Source organism: Monodelphis domestica, chromosome 2 (genome assembly GCF_027887165.1).
Source record: "Monodelphis domestica isolate mMonDom1 chromosome 2, mMonDom1.pri, whole genome shotgun sequence".
Lineage (NCBI taxonomy): Eukaryota > Metazoa > Chordata > Mammalia > Didelphimorphia > Didelphidae > Monodelphis > Monodelphis domestica.
Window position 1 is genome coordinate 332,281,812 of NC_077228.1, and position 17,322 is coordinate 332,299,133.

The 17,322-nt window shown below is 32.1% G+C and overlaps 1 protein-coding gene across 3 annotated transcripts in view; it reads right to left on the reverse strand.

The window, feature by feature from the left end:
* Window positions 1–6,556: 6,556 nt before the first annotated feature.
* The window catches only part of PHIP (pleckstrin homology domain interacting protein), a 187,256-nt gene continuing 176,490 nt past the window's right edge, over window positions 6,557–17,322 (reverse strand). For 2 of the 3 annotated variants that reach the window (XM_001365983.4, XM_056818518.1), the window contains 2 exons: window positions 14,647–14,826; window positions 6,557–12,211 (listed from right to left, as the gene is read on the reverse strand). In XM_001365983.4, the coding sequence (XP_001366020.2) occupies window positions 11,556–12,211; window positions 14,647–14,826 (836 nt within the window). In that variant the 3' untranslated portion in view covers window positions 6,557–11,555. The remainder of the gene's footprint in view (window positions 12,212–14,646; window positions 14,827–17,322) is intronic. The other variant, XM_007484241.3, reaches the window with a different exon arrangement.

Consider the following 17,322-nt stretch of genomic DNA (forward strand, 5'->3'; position numbering starts at 1 on the left):
GACCATCAAAAAGAAGAAAACAAAGCAACTCTGCTATGTTAATTCTCCCTGTAATCCTTGAAGACATCTGGTCTCTAAGAGGACACTTGTTTCTTCTTTCCCTATTAGTTTAAAAGCCTCTTTATTCTCATAATTTCATTCAGTTAATCTAATGTGTGTACCTTTTTGTTTTTCTGGATTTCTATATTTTAATTTTTCTAAGTGTTTATTCAGTTCTGGCCTCTTCATCAGGAATAGAAAATGCTCTATTTTATTAAGGTATTTTCTCAACCCCTACTTGCCAGTTTTATAAGGTTCTTCTTAGTTGAAAGCCTTTATCTTTTGCCTTTGGAAATATTGTATTCTAAACTTTCTTCTTACAGAGGCAGCCCATAAATTGTTTTTTTGTAATTCTGATTGTGGCACCTCAGTACTTGAACTCTTTCCTTTTGGCTGTCTTCAGTATTTTTTCCTTTGATCTAGATACTCTGGATTTCGCCTATGGTATTTCTGGAAGTTTTCATTTGAGAGGTTCTTTTAGGAGATGACTAGTTGATTGTATTTTTACTTTGTTCTCTGGTTCTAAGAGATCTGTAGTTTTCTTTTATATTTAAAAATATATCTAAGTTTTTCATTTCACCCCACCCCCATCATATTCAGGGAGTTAGATGACAGATTTTCTTATTGAACTATTCTGTAGCTCAGTTGTGTGTTTGTGACTTATTACATTTTTTTTTTCAGTCTTTACATTGCTTGGTTCATAGAATCATTGGGACATCCTTTTCTCAAGTCTTTCCTTGGATTTAGTGTAGATTTCTCTCTTCCGGGTTTACCTTTTAGACATCTCAGTTGTTGAGCATTTTCTTCTACTTACGCAGATCTCCAACTTCATTTTTGTGTTGACAGTTTATGCTCAAGTCAAGTTCTGGTCCTTTCTGGGCTGATTTGGACAGTGTTTAATCTTGAATTTGATGGGAAATATCTGACCTAACTTTTGTAGGAATTGTCTAATCTTGCCCCTGTTGCCGTTTAGGTCCAGACTACCTGGTTGCTCAGTTGGATGTGGGCTGCTTTGGCTGTCTCCTGCCATAGATTGGCCCTTATCTTTTCCCTGGGCTGACCCCTTCACATTCTACCTACTCTAGCTGTATAGGTAGACTCCTAGATTTTATAGATTCTAGTTATTTTAAATGAACTTTCTCTTTCAATCTCACACTGGATTTTAGTGGTATCATATATGTATATATATGCATGTCAAATAGTTTGGTAGGATGGCTTCTTTTACTCTTTTTTGTAGTTTATATAATATTGAATTGATTAGCAAAAGTAGTCTTTGAATATGATTTTAGCTGGTCCTGAAATTTTATTTGGAGGTTCATTTATGGCTCTTTAGTTTCTTTGTCTGAAATTAGTCATTTAAATTATGTATTTTTGTTTATTTTATATTTCTTTGTAAACATTTTTTAAATTTAAACTGCTAGATTTATTTATTGATAGTTGGGTAAAATCAGTCTACTTTATTTCTTCATTTGCTGCAAATTATTTTTTTCATTTTTAATACTGATAATAATTAGACAATAGCCAAAATAAACTTAAGTTAAAGAGTAAAACTACATTTTGCTTTAAGATAAGACAATGAATTAATTTAAATACTTAACATAGATGCATTGGATTGTTTAGCTTATAAATACTTAAAGGAAAAATGAAATTAATTATAAAGAAAATGGAAACTAAAACTATAACAAAAGATCTCAGTATATTCCTATTATCTCTACATAAATCTAAAAAAACTAAGTCAAAAATGAAATTAAGGACCTAAACAGAATTTTAGAAGAATTAAATGATAGACCTCTGCCAATTTAAAAATGGAAACAAGAAAGCAGTATTCATATTTTTCTATTATGCTACTAATAATCTATTAAAAAATTGGGACCATAAAAACCCCATAAGCAAATACAGAAGAGCAAAAATATCAGGCACATTCTTTCCTGACCACAATACAAAATTATATAAAGGGCTACTGAAAACTAAATTGGAAAGTAAATAAATTAATATTTAGATAAACAATGGCAAGGATCCAGGACAACACCAAGGGATTCATGATGAAAAAGGATCTACACTGCCATAAATGAAGATGGAGTCCAAATGAAGAATGAAACATACTATTCACTGATTTCTCCATGAATTTTTCTCTAGTATAAGCAACTTGTTTCATAATATGGCAAACAGGGAAATATGTATCATGTGATAATATATAAATACAACCTGTATCATATTGCCTGCCTTCTTGGGGAGGGGTGGAAGGAAGAATGTGGATTGCGAAGTGCCAGAAAAATGAATCTTAAAAACGATAATGCAATTAATTGATATATAATCTAGTAAAAAAAAAACTAATGGGTCAAAGAATAAGTCAAATAAGTGATAATTTCATTAAAGACAATGACAACAAGACAGTGTACACTCAAAGCAGCCTTTAGGAAAATTTTATTTCTTTAAATACTTTTTTTAAACAAAAAGGGAAAAAACAGATCAGTGAATTGGGACTACAACTAAGGTTCTAGGGGAAAATTTTTGGAACCCTAAAGACCATAATAAAATTTTTGAAAATATATTTGCAAAATTGAAAACAAAAGAAACCCATTAATGAAACTAGATTGTTGTTGTTTTTTAATAGAAAAACCATTAACTGATTCAGTTATACTGTAATACAATTGATGTATTGTTACATAACTATTACAATGGGTTTTTAAATATAACATTTAAGCCTAAATGCCAGGATTAAGTAACACTTGGTTTGTACATATCTAAATACTGCAAGCATCTATCCGGAAGTGACTACATTCCAGGATGTATAATGATAGAGAAAGGGAAAATAGAAAATCCATTCCTGCAAGAGCAAGTGTGGCATATTTGGAGAGCTGAGCTTGAAGGCAGAGAAAAGTTCAGTTCATTATCTCCCTGAGGCACTTACTAAGGGAAAGGGCAATTCCTGTAAGCTCTGGAGTCCTTAGCTCTAAGATGAGAGGAGAGGACTTTGTGGTTTCTAAGATCTCTTCCAGTTCTCAATCTATAATCTCCAAAACCACAATTGTGTAATAGTGCCTTTTCCTACATGCTCTAAGTTTTATGCAATGCAGTAATCTTTATGTAAATAAGTTAGTTTTAGCACCCTAGTCTCTTTGAATGACTAAGCCTGGTTTAGGATAATTCATCTGTACTAGCTGTAAATGAAATTTACTCAGTCATCTCTATCACATCAATAATGCAGCCAAATATATAGAGTATTCCACACTGCAATCAGTATCAATTATGATATATCTGGAGCTTGAAAACAAGAAAGTTAACTAGTAAGTTGAAGTTTTAAAATATATCAATGCCAAATATGCCAAATATAGTATGTCTTAGCAAAAATGTAGAACACAATGGCTTTTATTTAAGCAATTTAGTGGTTGTGATAATGGAAGGGAGCAGTTTATTATGAAATACTCTATTAAACAACATTGGCTCATCTATTGGCAGTTATTTAAAATATTCTCTTTTGTACTTTGAAATCAGCGAATCCTTTCAAAAAGAATAATTACTAGACTGAGAAGTGGTCAGTCTGCTTGATGATTGGCACCCAGCAAGGTGACCATGGACAAGTCACTTCTGTGCCCATTTTTTTCTGCTAAAACTATGGAAGTGAGCAAGATCAGTTTTGAAGTAATAACGGACATTTAGATGAAATTTTATGTCCTCACACCGTCAAATAGCATGAAATTCTTAGCTAAATTCTTTGCTGGGAATACTAAGACAGTCCTGACTCTCAAGGAGTGCTCAAAGACACACAAGCCCTGTGAGAGAGGCTGCCCATGGTAGGGGGCTATGTAATCCTGGACATGCCCTTTAACTTGTCAGTGCCCTAGGAGGCTCTCTATAAGATGATATGTTGGCAACCTGTATTGTATAAAATTCCTCACACTGCAGAAATCAAAGGTTCAGACCCCAAACAACAAAAACACAAATCTTGCCAAGTATTATTAATGGTATATGTACAAAAACACAATTCGAAACCTGTGTTTAGGTTCCAATGCCTATTATTTCTTTATCTAAACTTGTTTTACAAACATAATTTTCTTTAAATGGAAACTTGGATAATTTTTAAAGGTTTTAATCACTTGTCAACAAAAATCATTTCTAGGAAAACAGTAAACAAAAACATCTTTAAACATTTTGGCTGTTTTGTTATTTATGTAATTTTATAATAGTAATTGCTATCATTTAATTTTTAGGTTTTTCACGTACTTTACATGTTATCTTACTTGATCCTCACAACAGCCCTGTGAGGTAGGCACTATTTTTCCATTTTTCAAACAAGGAAATTGAGGTCCACAAAGACTGCTACTTCCCCTCTCCCCTTCCCTGGTCACATAGTTCATTTATATATAAGGCAGGGTTCAAACCCAGTCATCCTGACCATTATCCATGTATCATAAATAGAAATCGTGCAAAAAAAAACCCAAACCCCAAACAAAATACTTTCCTCCCCATGTTTTATAATTTATACTTTTCCAAAATGATCTTCCTAATGGAGAGTGCTGACCATATCACATCTCTACCAAAAAAACAAATTGCTCACAGGATAAAATCGAAATTGCTCAGTCTGTCATTTAAAGCCCTCAAGATCTGATTCCAACTGATCTTTTTTAGCCTTATTTCACATTATTCACATAGCATTGTTTTGGCCAAACCGGACTAACTTGCTACAACTTAATGTGGTTCTATACCATCCCATCTTCATGTATGACTACTTCTAAACACAGAATTTGTGTCCTCCACATTTATTATAATTTTATTCTTTCCATGTTAATCCAGTTTTACTTAGTATCACCTCTGGATGAACTTTCAACTATTTCTGTGGCTGAAAGTAATTGCTTCCACATTGCATATTCACTTCAAAATGCCCCATATAAACTAAGTAGAAGAGAGCCATCTATATTGCCCAAGGATACTTATAGCAAGTTCTGGACAACAATGACATTACAGATTGGATTGAAAATACTCTCCAGAAAAAGCTTCCTGAAGTGCATATATTTTTCATCTTAGAATCCCATTAAGCACAAAGTAAGTGCTTAATACCTATTTCTTAAATTGTGTGACACTTCAAGAATATCCACTGTAAATGTGAGGTGGAAAGGGACAGAATTTCTTTGTATATTTTGGGAAAAAATATTTTAATAATGGAATGTTGGTTTGAAATATTTTCCCTTTAGTGATAGATTTTGAAAGCATAATTAGTTAGACTGCCCTTATTTTCATTTTGGGATATTAATAATTGATATAATTTAATACATGTGTATATAATGAAAATGTGTAAGAATTTCATTGGAGGTTTTCAGGTTATATAGCACAAATTTCCCACTTTAAAATTTAGGAAAATAAGACCCAGAGAGAGACAAGTATTGGTTATTCAAGTGTAAAGATGGGATTTCAACAGAGGTTTTGATTTCAATCTAGTGTTCTTCTTACTACAACAAAGCTTCTCTTATTATGCAAAAGTCACTTTTACTCCTCTGCCTGCCAATTAAGGCACATTTTGCACATTGGATCCTCTATTTCCTGCTTCCATGCTTTTGTAAAGGCATGTTCTCCATCCCTAGAATTTACTCCTTTCCTCATTTGCCACTTAGTATCGTGCAGATGAAAAATTTGAACACCTGAGCTACATTCCCAGCATCCTTTTAAGTTACGTCCTCATTTTACGTTAAGACATAAACTTGGTTGAGACCCACAATGCATGGCTTTTTTTGGAGCTTGTGCTTTTGGTAAAGTGCTGCAGGTGTGAGTCTCCGGCTTTCTTTGCTCTGCTCACTTGACAAAGAACCTTTTTTTGCTTTCTCCTCTCTTTTAATTATTATTAAAAATCCTACAAATTTTTGGAGACCATGAAGGGATCCACTGCCTACAAAATCCCAATGGTCCAAGAATTGCCTGTAAAAATCCTATAGTATCTAATTCCTTTTAAGGGTCAACTCATGTCCTATCTCATAAGGGAAATCTTCACTGTTATCTTTGGCTTCTAGTGTAATCGTCATTCTCAAATTACAATGTAAAAATGTTTACATGATATTCTCTTAGTAGAATGTGAACTTGAGGATTATTTTTGTCATTTTCTTTATATCCTCATCAAACTGGCATGGTGCTCTTGCACACAAAAAAAGTGTAGTGTTTATTGGATTGAGATCTAGGTCTTATTAGATAATTTAATGTACACAGGAATTGACTCTGAAGTAATATGCAGTGAATTATGGACTTTAAATTCAGATTCCCATAAAAGAAAAGTATGACGGTCTCTAATATAAATCTGAATACTAAATGGATGTCAAATGAAAATGAAAGCTATCTACAATCCTGGGAATTCTCACATTAAACAGAAATATTCACTGTAAACATAGAGAAACTCTCCCACAACACAGAGTTAAAATTAAACCTAAAATGGACTTTGAGATTACATCTGTTATGGTGTATGGAAAGATTAAATAAGATTTATAATGACAGAGGGGTGGATAAGTAGAAAGAAGAGGCATTACTAAATAGCTTAGAAAAACAAGTTTTCTATTTATTTAAAAATAAGTTTATAGTTACTACATTGCAGTGACAGGAATTCTTACACATACATTCTAGTTTGTATAAAAGATTCAAAGAATTATGCATCAAAACTAACATAGAAAGTGTCCACATAACAGTAAAGAAAGGTCCAATCAGTATGTACAAAAAGAAAGGGCACTGTTATCCTGTTGTGATACTGCAGGTTATAACAACATGATGCTCCAGGTTTCTGGAAGAAAAAAAACTGGATAAAGCTAAAGAATTATTTTGTTTTGAAATTGTATGGCATTTATTACATACAACAGATTTAACATTGTATTCTGTACAAAATAAGTGTATTTTTAATCTGAAAATGTGTCAGTTTCAAAATTAACCCTCTAGGTCACTTTCTTAAAATTGAGCTACATTCTACACATGTCTAAATATCTTAAGTGACAGGATTTATATTTTTTCTAAAAGATCTTTAACAAGATCCCTGTCTTGGTTTGCAGTTTTAATATGGTCCAAAAATGTAACTTTTATTTGTCTCATACTCTACAGCATATCATACTGGTAAATCAACATGCACAACCTTACACAAAACATAGCATGTATGTGCACGTGCCTTATATGCATGTATACAAGGTGGACATTGATATACCATTCAAAACCTAGTCTTTTAGTTCTTTAAATGTAGAAATTCATCAAATAATTATCACCACCCACCATCATGTATTTGGTTTGTGCCATATAAGGTTAATTTCCTGATGTATTTATCTGCATCAAAAATAATTACAAAGTAGGAGCTATCAAAACCAAACTCCAAAACTATATAGCTCAGACCATTTTTTACTCTTGTGTTTTTATTGCAGTGTGTACAAGTGTATCTCTGGAGCTCCAAAACTGGTACTTATAGTCTTCAGACTTTATTTTACCTTTTATAAAACAAGTGAAACTAGTTTTCTTCACTGGGAGTGCTTAAGGGTATTTAGAATAGTTAGTAGTAAACAATTCTCATAGCAAATGAAAGATTGTAGAATCTGAATTTAATTTAAATGACATGAAAATTAAAGCAACCCCCCCAAAATCCCCAAATTTGAGTGTTTATTTAAAGAAACCAAACTAAGAAGTTCAGACAAGGAATTAAAAATACTAATTTGCAACCTTGGTAGGAATAATGTTCAGGCAATGAGCCATTCCTAGAGAACAAAATCCTTTCCTCGCTACAATATGCATGAACATTAGATTATGTACATAAACTAAACCAGAAAATGCATAGCCCTTTAATCAATCGAGTATCTCAGTTCCCCCAACTAATTATAAAAAACTGCAAGGAAATATGAAAAATATAAAACATAAATTAAAAATTACTTAAAATATTAAATTTCATTAGGTAGTAAACAGAAAATGACCGTTTCCAGCTGAAATTTGAGTGGGTATGAGCAAGGTACATGTCATGGAATGTTGTTAGAATTGAAGCAACTGCAAAGCTTGGATGTACTAATTTCGTCTAAAGACAATCTTTAAAAAATTGCTGACATCCAACAAGCTAAAATTGGTACTTGAATACATTTGTACAGTAACAGTGTATTGACTGGTCTACTGCACCATACAGACAAGTGACAGTTCTAGAAGTTAACATACATGCTGCATGAGGGTCCTTTTGTCAGTCAATAATATATCTTACATAATTCATTTCCTAGTAATACTAAATTCCGTCAACCCCATCTTTTAAGTATGCCAAAACCCAATCCTAAATTGTACAAATAAAAATGTATACAAGTATTTCATACAGTCATTCAAATCACATTTAAAGAGGAAGACAATTTGTAAAGATATAAGTACTTGTCATAATATAATGACAATCAAACATAATTCTTTTCAGTTGCAGTGAAATTGGATACTTAAATCAGTGGAAATAATTCTAATAAACTCTGGCCTCAGGACATACTTACAGACAGAAAACAGTCTTAAACCACAATATCAGAGCTCAATGGATTTATATTAATGAAGCTACAAATCTACTGTGCCAGGATTATGAGACCATAATTAAATTTAATGTTTAAACTGCATATATGCAATGTTTATGTGTTTTGTAAAAAAAAAATCACTTTGGGACAAATATTTGTGAGTTACATTTTAGGTCACTTAACACACAGATGGCTTTTATACATTTCATGCATGTAACAAGACATAGTTAATGAAATTATTCTAACAAATGAGATTGTTTTATTGCTCATGTAGAACAATTTTGTGTGTGTGCGCGCGCGTGTGTATGACACCACACAAAGAGTTGGTATCAGTGTCTCGGGACATTTTCCAAAACAGAAAACACACAAAGAAGGTAAGGACTTAAAATTTTTTGAACTAAACCTTTGCAACATAGTGAAGCTAAATTATAAAAATATAACATTTAAATATATCTTGCATTACTAATAAAAATTTTAAGTATTTTGATTAAAAAGAACCTGACCCAAATAATTCATGATTCATTAAGAAACCAGTGTCTGTTAATTACTAGTAAACTGTAAGCTTAAGGTCATAAATATACAGTGTTTGCAGAACAAAAAGAATATGTGCTGCAGATAAGACCTTAAATACTCATTTCTTTGCTCAAGAGCTAGAATCTTCTCACACACTGTACTAGAAGTGTTGTTAAACTCTCCAAGATGCTACATGGGTCTTTCTTGTGAATTCATAGCTTTATACTGTACACACCATAAAAATATATATGTATATTTGTATATATTTTTACAGAAGATGAATGAGCTATTGTTTCTAACATAATGCAGATAACATCAGGAAATTACATCTGATATTGATTACCTTCAAAAGCAACAAGATCTTTTTAAATTAATCATTGTTAAAGGTCAAACACTCCATTATGTTTAATGGTATAACTGAAAGACTGCATTTTACTGTACAACCAAGCAAGCCTTCCACCTTCTGCATTATGAATGGTTTAGCCACTGAATTTTAACTGAATAGTTAAATAAATGTTGGAAAAAATAAATAAACCTGAAAAGTTTTCAAATTCGTTTTCCCGCCCAAAATTAAAATCCTATCAACCCAGTCAAAATTTAGAAAATAGTTTACTTAATTTTACATGAGAATTTTTGCACAAATCTAAACATAAACAACCAAAAAAATCCAAATGAATCAACTATTATTTTTCTTTATAACAATTAAATGATAGCTAATATTTAACATTACTAGAATGTTTAATGATTACTATGCAATTTAATTTGGCAACATTCAATTTTAAGACCTTTATTCTTCTACAGCTGGGATATGATAATACATTGTTTCCTAATCCCATTTCAAAAATGTAGTATCTGAAAATTTTGGTTACATTTTTGTACCATACCAGTCCTCAGAAAATACTACATCCTTTAAATTTTTCTTGTAATGGACAACATTTTTAAAACAACAGAAATGGTATTTTTAAGTTGGTTTTTAAGGTATAAAATAACTAAATGTACCATAAACAAATAAATAACTGCTTTTCTTTTCCATAGCAGTACATATAGCAATACATTCCCCTAAGTCATATAGTTATCATTTACAATAGACAACTTAATTTTACTAAAGATGCAAAAAAAAAAAATAGAATACAAGGCACAATCATTAAATGGAATTTTTCTTTAGGGTGTATATTGACTTCTATCAGCGTGATAAGGATACCGTAAAAAGTGCAGAAAAAACACAATGTGCAATGAGACCACTGTATAAAACATGATTGCATAAAAAGTGATTTGGCCTATTTTAACCTTTATAATTGAAAATAACCAATCTTCCCCTTAAAATTAAACTATAAAGTATGATATTTTGAAATTTTATTTTTATTCTAGTGCTATTTTAAAAATCCTGAAAAGAATTTTACCTGGGTAATATTGTATGTGTTTGTATATATATTTTATATATCCACCTCTTAATATATATATATATACACACACACGTTTCTTTGTAAGTCATTTTAGCCTAGTGTCTAAAGTTGTAGAAATGATATTAATCCAGATCAAGTAAACAGCAAATCCCATACTTTTCCTGTAATTTCCTTGAATCCTTTAACCACTTAAATATTTTGTCTAAAACATCTCTGTCAAAGGACTCCCACCAGTGCATTATTTATTAAGTACCAAAAGGCAACATCTTAGCACAATTTTAAGTAACTTGCTATTTAGAGTAATATACAGCTTTTTTCCATCATTGAAAATTGTATGCTGTATGGAAGTCAAAAACAGGCTTCCCACTGCACTGATGCTCAGTCTTTGGCACAATAAACAGAGATTTAGTGATTGATACAAGAATCAAGGTCTGAAAAATTAGACATCAATCAAACTTTTTCCAATGTGGATATATATATATATATATTTTTTTTTTTTTGTGAGAGCTCCCCCCTCCCCCTAGTTTTGGCAGAAATGGGATAAAGCAAAAACAGCTTGTTTTAAGTTTCTATAGATGAATTTTTCCATAGTTACTGAAATTAAAGATTAGCAAAGTTTGGTAATTTTATATGTATCTTTACTGGAAATAAAATTCTTATTTTACTGCCACTCTTTGCAACATTGTCTTCCTAGGAGACAAGATTTCTATAATCAATAGAAATGTACCTTGCTTGGTCAAAAATAACATACATTGTAGCATGAAAAGTTCTGTCACTAGGTATATGATGCACCTCCACAGTGCAAGCAGATCTTTCTCTTCCATAAATAAACCAGGAATTGCTCAAATGCCTTCAATTGCTCCCCTCTGAACTGTGAACAAAATGACTGTTGAAATGTATAACCTATTTGAGGGCAATAAATAGCAAACATTTAAAATATATATTTCTTTAAGGAAGTGTTCTTTAAGTTTCTTTTTTTCTTTTTTTCTCTTTTGCTAATTCTTTCAAATCATAACATTCTCTCATAATCCATAATAGCAGCAAGGAAGCAGAAACCTTGGTTCTACTTATTCCTTAACTGTACCTGCTTTATATCATTTAAAGTAAAATATTTTGGTACACATTACCAACCAATTAAATTAGCTTTTGCTTTTTCAGTCAACTTTCGAACTCGTCCTCTGCTAGATGTTCCAAAAGTCAAAGAGGTGTCTTCAAATAATAGCTGCCTTTGTTCTTCTTCAGAGTCATCTTCATTGTAAAATGCTGTCCTTCGACCCTGGTTTCTAGTTCTCATGTGAGGCTCAGAGCCCTTAAGTTCCTCAGACCCTTCATCCTCATCCATAGGTTCATCTGTCTTTTTTCTGCTGCTTCTTCTTAGCATCTTAACACTTGAAGAAACCATAAGGTCTGAATCTGGCTTCTGTGCCTTTGTCTTTCTTTTGGGCTTTCTGCCCCCACGGCCCTTTTTTTGTAACAAATCTTCTTTTACAACATGAGTTTCAGAAATAAAATTGCACGCTGAAGAAGCTGCAGTTACTTCATCATTAATCACATTGCTGATGGTTTGCACAATATTCTGCTCTGAATTTTCCTGTTTCATATACTGTAGTTTTTTGGGCTTTCTACCTCTTTTCTTGTGTACAACTTCATTGCTGTTTATATTCACTTCTACCTTAGGTTTCCTTCCAGGGCCTCTTTTTACAACAAGTTTTGATGGCTGACCTCCATGCCCATTTACTTGGATGCTTCCTGATGTCAAAGCATTATTCTTGCAATCTGCTAAGAGAGCACAATAATAGAGTGTTATTATAGCATATAGAGGAGATGAATTTGCATTTTTGTTAGCTTTCATAATGCATAATAAACTCATTCTACTTTTTGCAAAAAGTAAACATAACCTTCAAAAAGATACTTTCAGTATTATTATTGTTACAGAAGAAAATAGTTAAGTCATAAGACATAACAATGATTTATCTAAAACCATACAGCAACTCAGGAAGAGATATGACTAAGAAATCAGATTTCATAACTGCAAGCCCAAATTCTTTTATCTCACTATACCAGATTTATACCAGAATATACCAAATATTCATTTCTATATACTGACTGCCATTATATCCCCATGGATAACAAATATCAAATGGAGGTTTGGGATAAACTCGTATAATAATGTTTCAATATTCCCTTACACTGTTCCACAAATTACCTTGTGTTGACCATGGGCTTTCTTTCCAAAAACCTTTTTATGAAGGAGCTACAAAAATATTATTTGCTAGAATAGTAAAATAATTCAGTTAATGATTCAGCAGGGATATGACAATATTTTAAAGACTCCTAATAGACACAATAGAATTCAAATTAAAAGAATATTCTCCAAGAACATATGTCAGATAATAACAATAAAATGGTACTTTTTACATTAGCACAGAGAAGTTCCTGGCTGTTAAAAATATTAAGAGAAAGTTTTATCAAGTGATTTCAAGTAAATTTTCACTCTACTTTCATAATATATCAGCAAAATAGGTAAGAATTAGATTTTATAAACAAAGGTAATAAAAATCGAAGAATAAATTCTACATCTCATTCAATTATTTTGGTATAAAGATACTTTCTTAATATGAACACAATGCTAGAATCCAAATTTGATTCATAGAATCTAGACACAAAAAACAACTTCTCCAATGAAGCAAGACATGTTCTTAACATGTCATAGAAAAAAGAAAGATACATGGCCCACACTATTCTCACTCATTTGTTCCCACACAGCTAATGATTTTATGTGTTTAAATTTTGACAGGAGGTTAATGAAGAAGATTTTATGGGCCATTTACTAAGGCAAAAATTTCTTTGACACACAGAACACTTCTTTTTATAAAGTGCTCACCTCCATTAAGCCTTTCTTTTTCCTTTTCATATACCCTCAATGAAAGTTCCCTTATCAAATTCCTTACAGCACTTTGCATTTCTCCATTGCATCAATCTTACTTTACATGTTATAAAGTTATAAAATATTTTGACATAAGATTCTTAAGAAAATAGCTTGTGCTATATATTATGTATAGCATAGCATGTGCCAGGCACTTAATGTTTCTTGAAAGGAAATAGTGTCCACAATAATACAATTTAACCTATGAGAGAAATAGACTAATTGACTGATTTTCTTCAAAGTGACATTATGGAAGACCTATAATTAATACCCTCATTTTCTAACCAAGTCTTAGGTACTAGCTGTGGTTTGGAGTTGACAGAAGATCTTAGTATCTCTAGATGGAACTGTGACCACATTTCCCTAAAAGCTTTGTTATGCATAATGGTTATAGTAGAACTATAATGAAAATACATTATGGGTTAAACTGGTTTTTTTGTGGGGGCTGATCTGGGAATTAAGCTACCACATGTAACTATTTCTGGGGGAAAATGTTTCAAAATTTCCAGACTACCAACTATAGAACATTTAGAATACAACCTATTTTAAAACTGGAAGATGCCTATTATATCAATGTTAAAGAACTAATTACTCATTAATTAATATACTTCAGGCAACTGGCCAATTTTATTATGATTTGGTTGTACCATTTCCAAATTGAAAAATTAAATTTGCTAGGATATAGAGTTAATTAGGTAATGATAGTGCCAAAGAAGACATTAATATTTAAAAATACAGACATTATTTTAGGATGTAAAATTTTGGAAGTGAGAGTAACTGAGAAGAAATACAGGTCAAATAAAGTATTTAACTATTAAAAAGTTGAGGATAATAGAGACAAAGAATGAAAAAAGAAAACAGGTAGCAAGCACATGAATAACTTAGGATTTGTTTATTGACCTTGTGAAATCAGTTTTAACGTGTTCAGTATGCTTTAACAACCAACCACTTTACCAAGTCTCCCCTGAACAAAGTTTCTACAAAGAAAACCTATATTTCAATGAACTTGGAAATTTATTCTTAAACTTCAGAAGAAACCCACCAATTCTTTCAAAAGAACAAGAAAATGTTTTATGCATGACATAAACAAATGAGTTTGTTTCTACACAGATCTCTAGATTTGTTCTGGTTGAAACTATATCTTTATACAAGTCAACATTTCACAGAAAAGATTGGATATAACACAGGCAGTCTAAAAGCTGAATGTTAATACTGTTTAACATTAAATCCAGAATAATTAATGATTTCTACCACACCTTAAAATATACATGAAAAGTTAACACTATACCTTGCTGAACAGGAGTGGGTGACTTGGCAAGAGTAGATGATTTCATTTTACGCTTGACTGGCTTTTCCTTCTCCACATTTTCTCTTGCAGAGTTATTCCTAGTGCTGTGACTAAAATTAGATTGACTAGGGCCCGAAAGAGTATTTACATTTTTGGAATGTTTTGCAGAATTCTCCAATACTGAAAAAAAAAAGAAAAGAAAAGGTTCTTGTAAGTCAAAATCCACTGAACCAAGCCAAAATTCACTGAACCTTCTTTATCAATTAAAGGTACTTTAATTCCTATTCAATCATCCTTTAGAAAAAAATGAAATAGCCATGACTGCCTCTAATCATGCATAACTATATTAGCAAGGTTCAAAAAATGTGGTCTAATACAACTTTCCATTTAAAAACATCAGTTTTAAAAGAGAAGAGGGCCATTCAGAAATGGAAAGCTGTCTTCACTATATTTTGATTAATCTAGTCAGATTGGAAATTTTGGTACAATGTTTATTATCACTACTTATTAATACTTTTGATGAACTTCCATTACAGTTGGCTCTAATACTTGAGTATGGTATAGAGATGACCCTGTGTTTGCAGAGGCAATACTATCTATATGTTGTGACAAGTGCTACAATGAGCTAGTGCTTTTTATGTAGGAGTCCAATGTCAACATGTTATTTTGGGGGCAGCTAGGTGGATAGAACACTATGCCTGAAGTCTGGGGGACCTGATTTCAAATTCAGCCTCAGACACTTACTATCTTGTGTGACTACAAGTAAGTCACTTAACATTTTTGTCTGTTTCCTTAACTGTAAAATGGGTATGATAATAACATTTACCATGTATGGTTGTTGAGGATCAAATGAGATAAGAATGGTAAAGTGTTTAGTTAGCACGATGCCTACCATACATTTATAAAGAGGAGGCTCTTTAAAAATATTAGCTATTATCATTATTAGTTTTTGTGTTTGGTCTGAGAATTAGGCTCATTATTTTCAGGAAGTAGGAGGGGGCACTTTAGATTGAGTTTTGAAGGAGTATTCTAAGCGATAGAAGTGAGGAGAAAGTAATTTGAAGAATGGGAAGTGTCATAAAGGCACAGAGTTTTGGTAGATAAAATTTTATATGTGAAGAACAGCAAATAACCCAATTTAGTGGGAGTATAGAATATGTGAAAGGACTTAAGTATGCATCCTATATCTGGGAATATTTAGAAGATGATGAAGATGAAAAGAGATCAATTGTGTTAAGTGTTGTCAGAAAGAAACTGAGAGATGATAATGGAATTTCAGTTTGGTCTTGAAGGATAGGGTAAACTGGATTTGGAAATATGAAAAAGCAGGGTAGAACATATCACATGGGAAGAAGAGCATAATCATAAACTTGTAATCTACTGCACATGGAAGATTATATCCTGCTCAAATTTGAATTTGACACAATTGTAGAAGAGGAAGTTGTCACATTAGAAGGCAAAGCAGAACCTCAGAAGATTCTAATAGACCTAGAAGATTGAGATTATTCTTATGATATGCAGTTTAATAGTAAATGTATAAAGTTTTACACTTGGATAAAGTGGTAAATGCATTAGTATTTTGTCTGAAAAAAGGCCTGAAGGTTTGGAAAATTATAAATCATGTCATATGACTAGTTCAAAGAACTAGGGGGTTTTAGTCTAAGAGATAAGTTAAGAGAACATTGTAGTTATTGTTAAGTACTTTAAGTACTTTTTGAGGGTTAAGAGACTCATACAAAAACAGGGATTGGACTTGCTCTATTTGGACTAATATTGGGAACTAGGAATAATGAGTAGAAATCATAGAGAGGCAAATCTGGACTTGATGTAAGGACAAACTTGTCCCACAATTAGGGTTATTGACAAATATAAATAGGCAGCTTTAGGAGAGGCTGGATGACCATTATAGAGATATGCTGTAGTAGATATTCTTTTTCAGATATGGAGAGGACAGAAGACAATTAAACTCTTTCCCAAATTATGTGATTTGAGATAGCCCCTGTAAATGGGGAGAAATTTGTTCTAAGACCTAGGGCAGATGGCTGAAATAACTACTATGAATGAACACCTGCTGAAACCACTTATATGCTTTCGCTCCCCAGCTCCTGCCCCACAGAGTTCAGCATTCTACAGACTCCTATTCCTCTCATCCAACCAAAACACAAAGAAAAACTTAAAAAAGTGTAAAAAGGAAAGCAGAAGAGACCACTGCTGAAGAACTTCTTGACCTTTGGATGAAGATGAATGAGCTAAAAACCATGGAAAGTAGGCCCTACTGAACAATGGAAAATAAAATTGCATTGGTAGGGGCAGGAAGGATTACAAAAGAAAAAGAAGTTATAGATTTGATTCATTAGGGTTAAATTTCAAGGTAGAAAGGCCTGAGTTGACATTCCCTCTTCTAGACCTGTGTGATTTTAGTAAAGTCACACCACCACTCTGAACCTCAGATTCTGCACCTATAAAATAAGGACAGTAAAATTGTTTTACCTACTTTATATCTGTGATGTTCAAATGAAAATGTGTGTACTTTGCAAATTTTAAAGGGCTATGTAAATATATACTTTTATTAAAGGAATTTATTATTATTTTTGAGTCTAATCATTACAATTTTATTGTAATATATGCAAGAAGGAGAAATGAAAGAAGATTGAATAATTGGATGGATATGAGAGA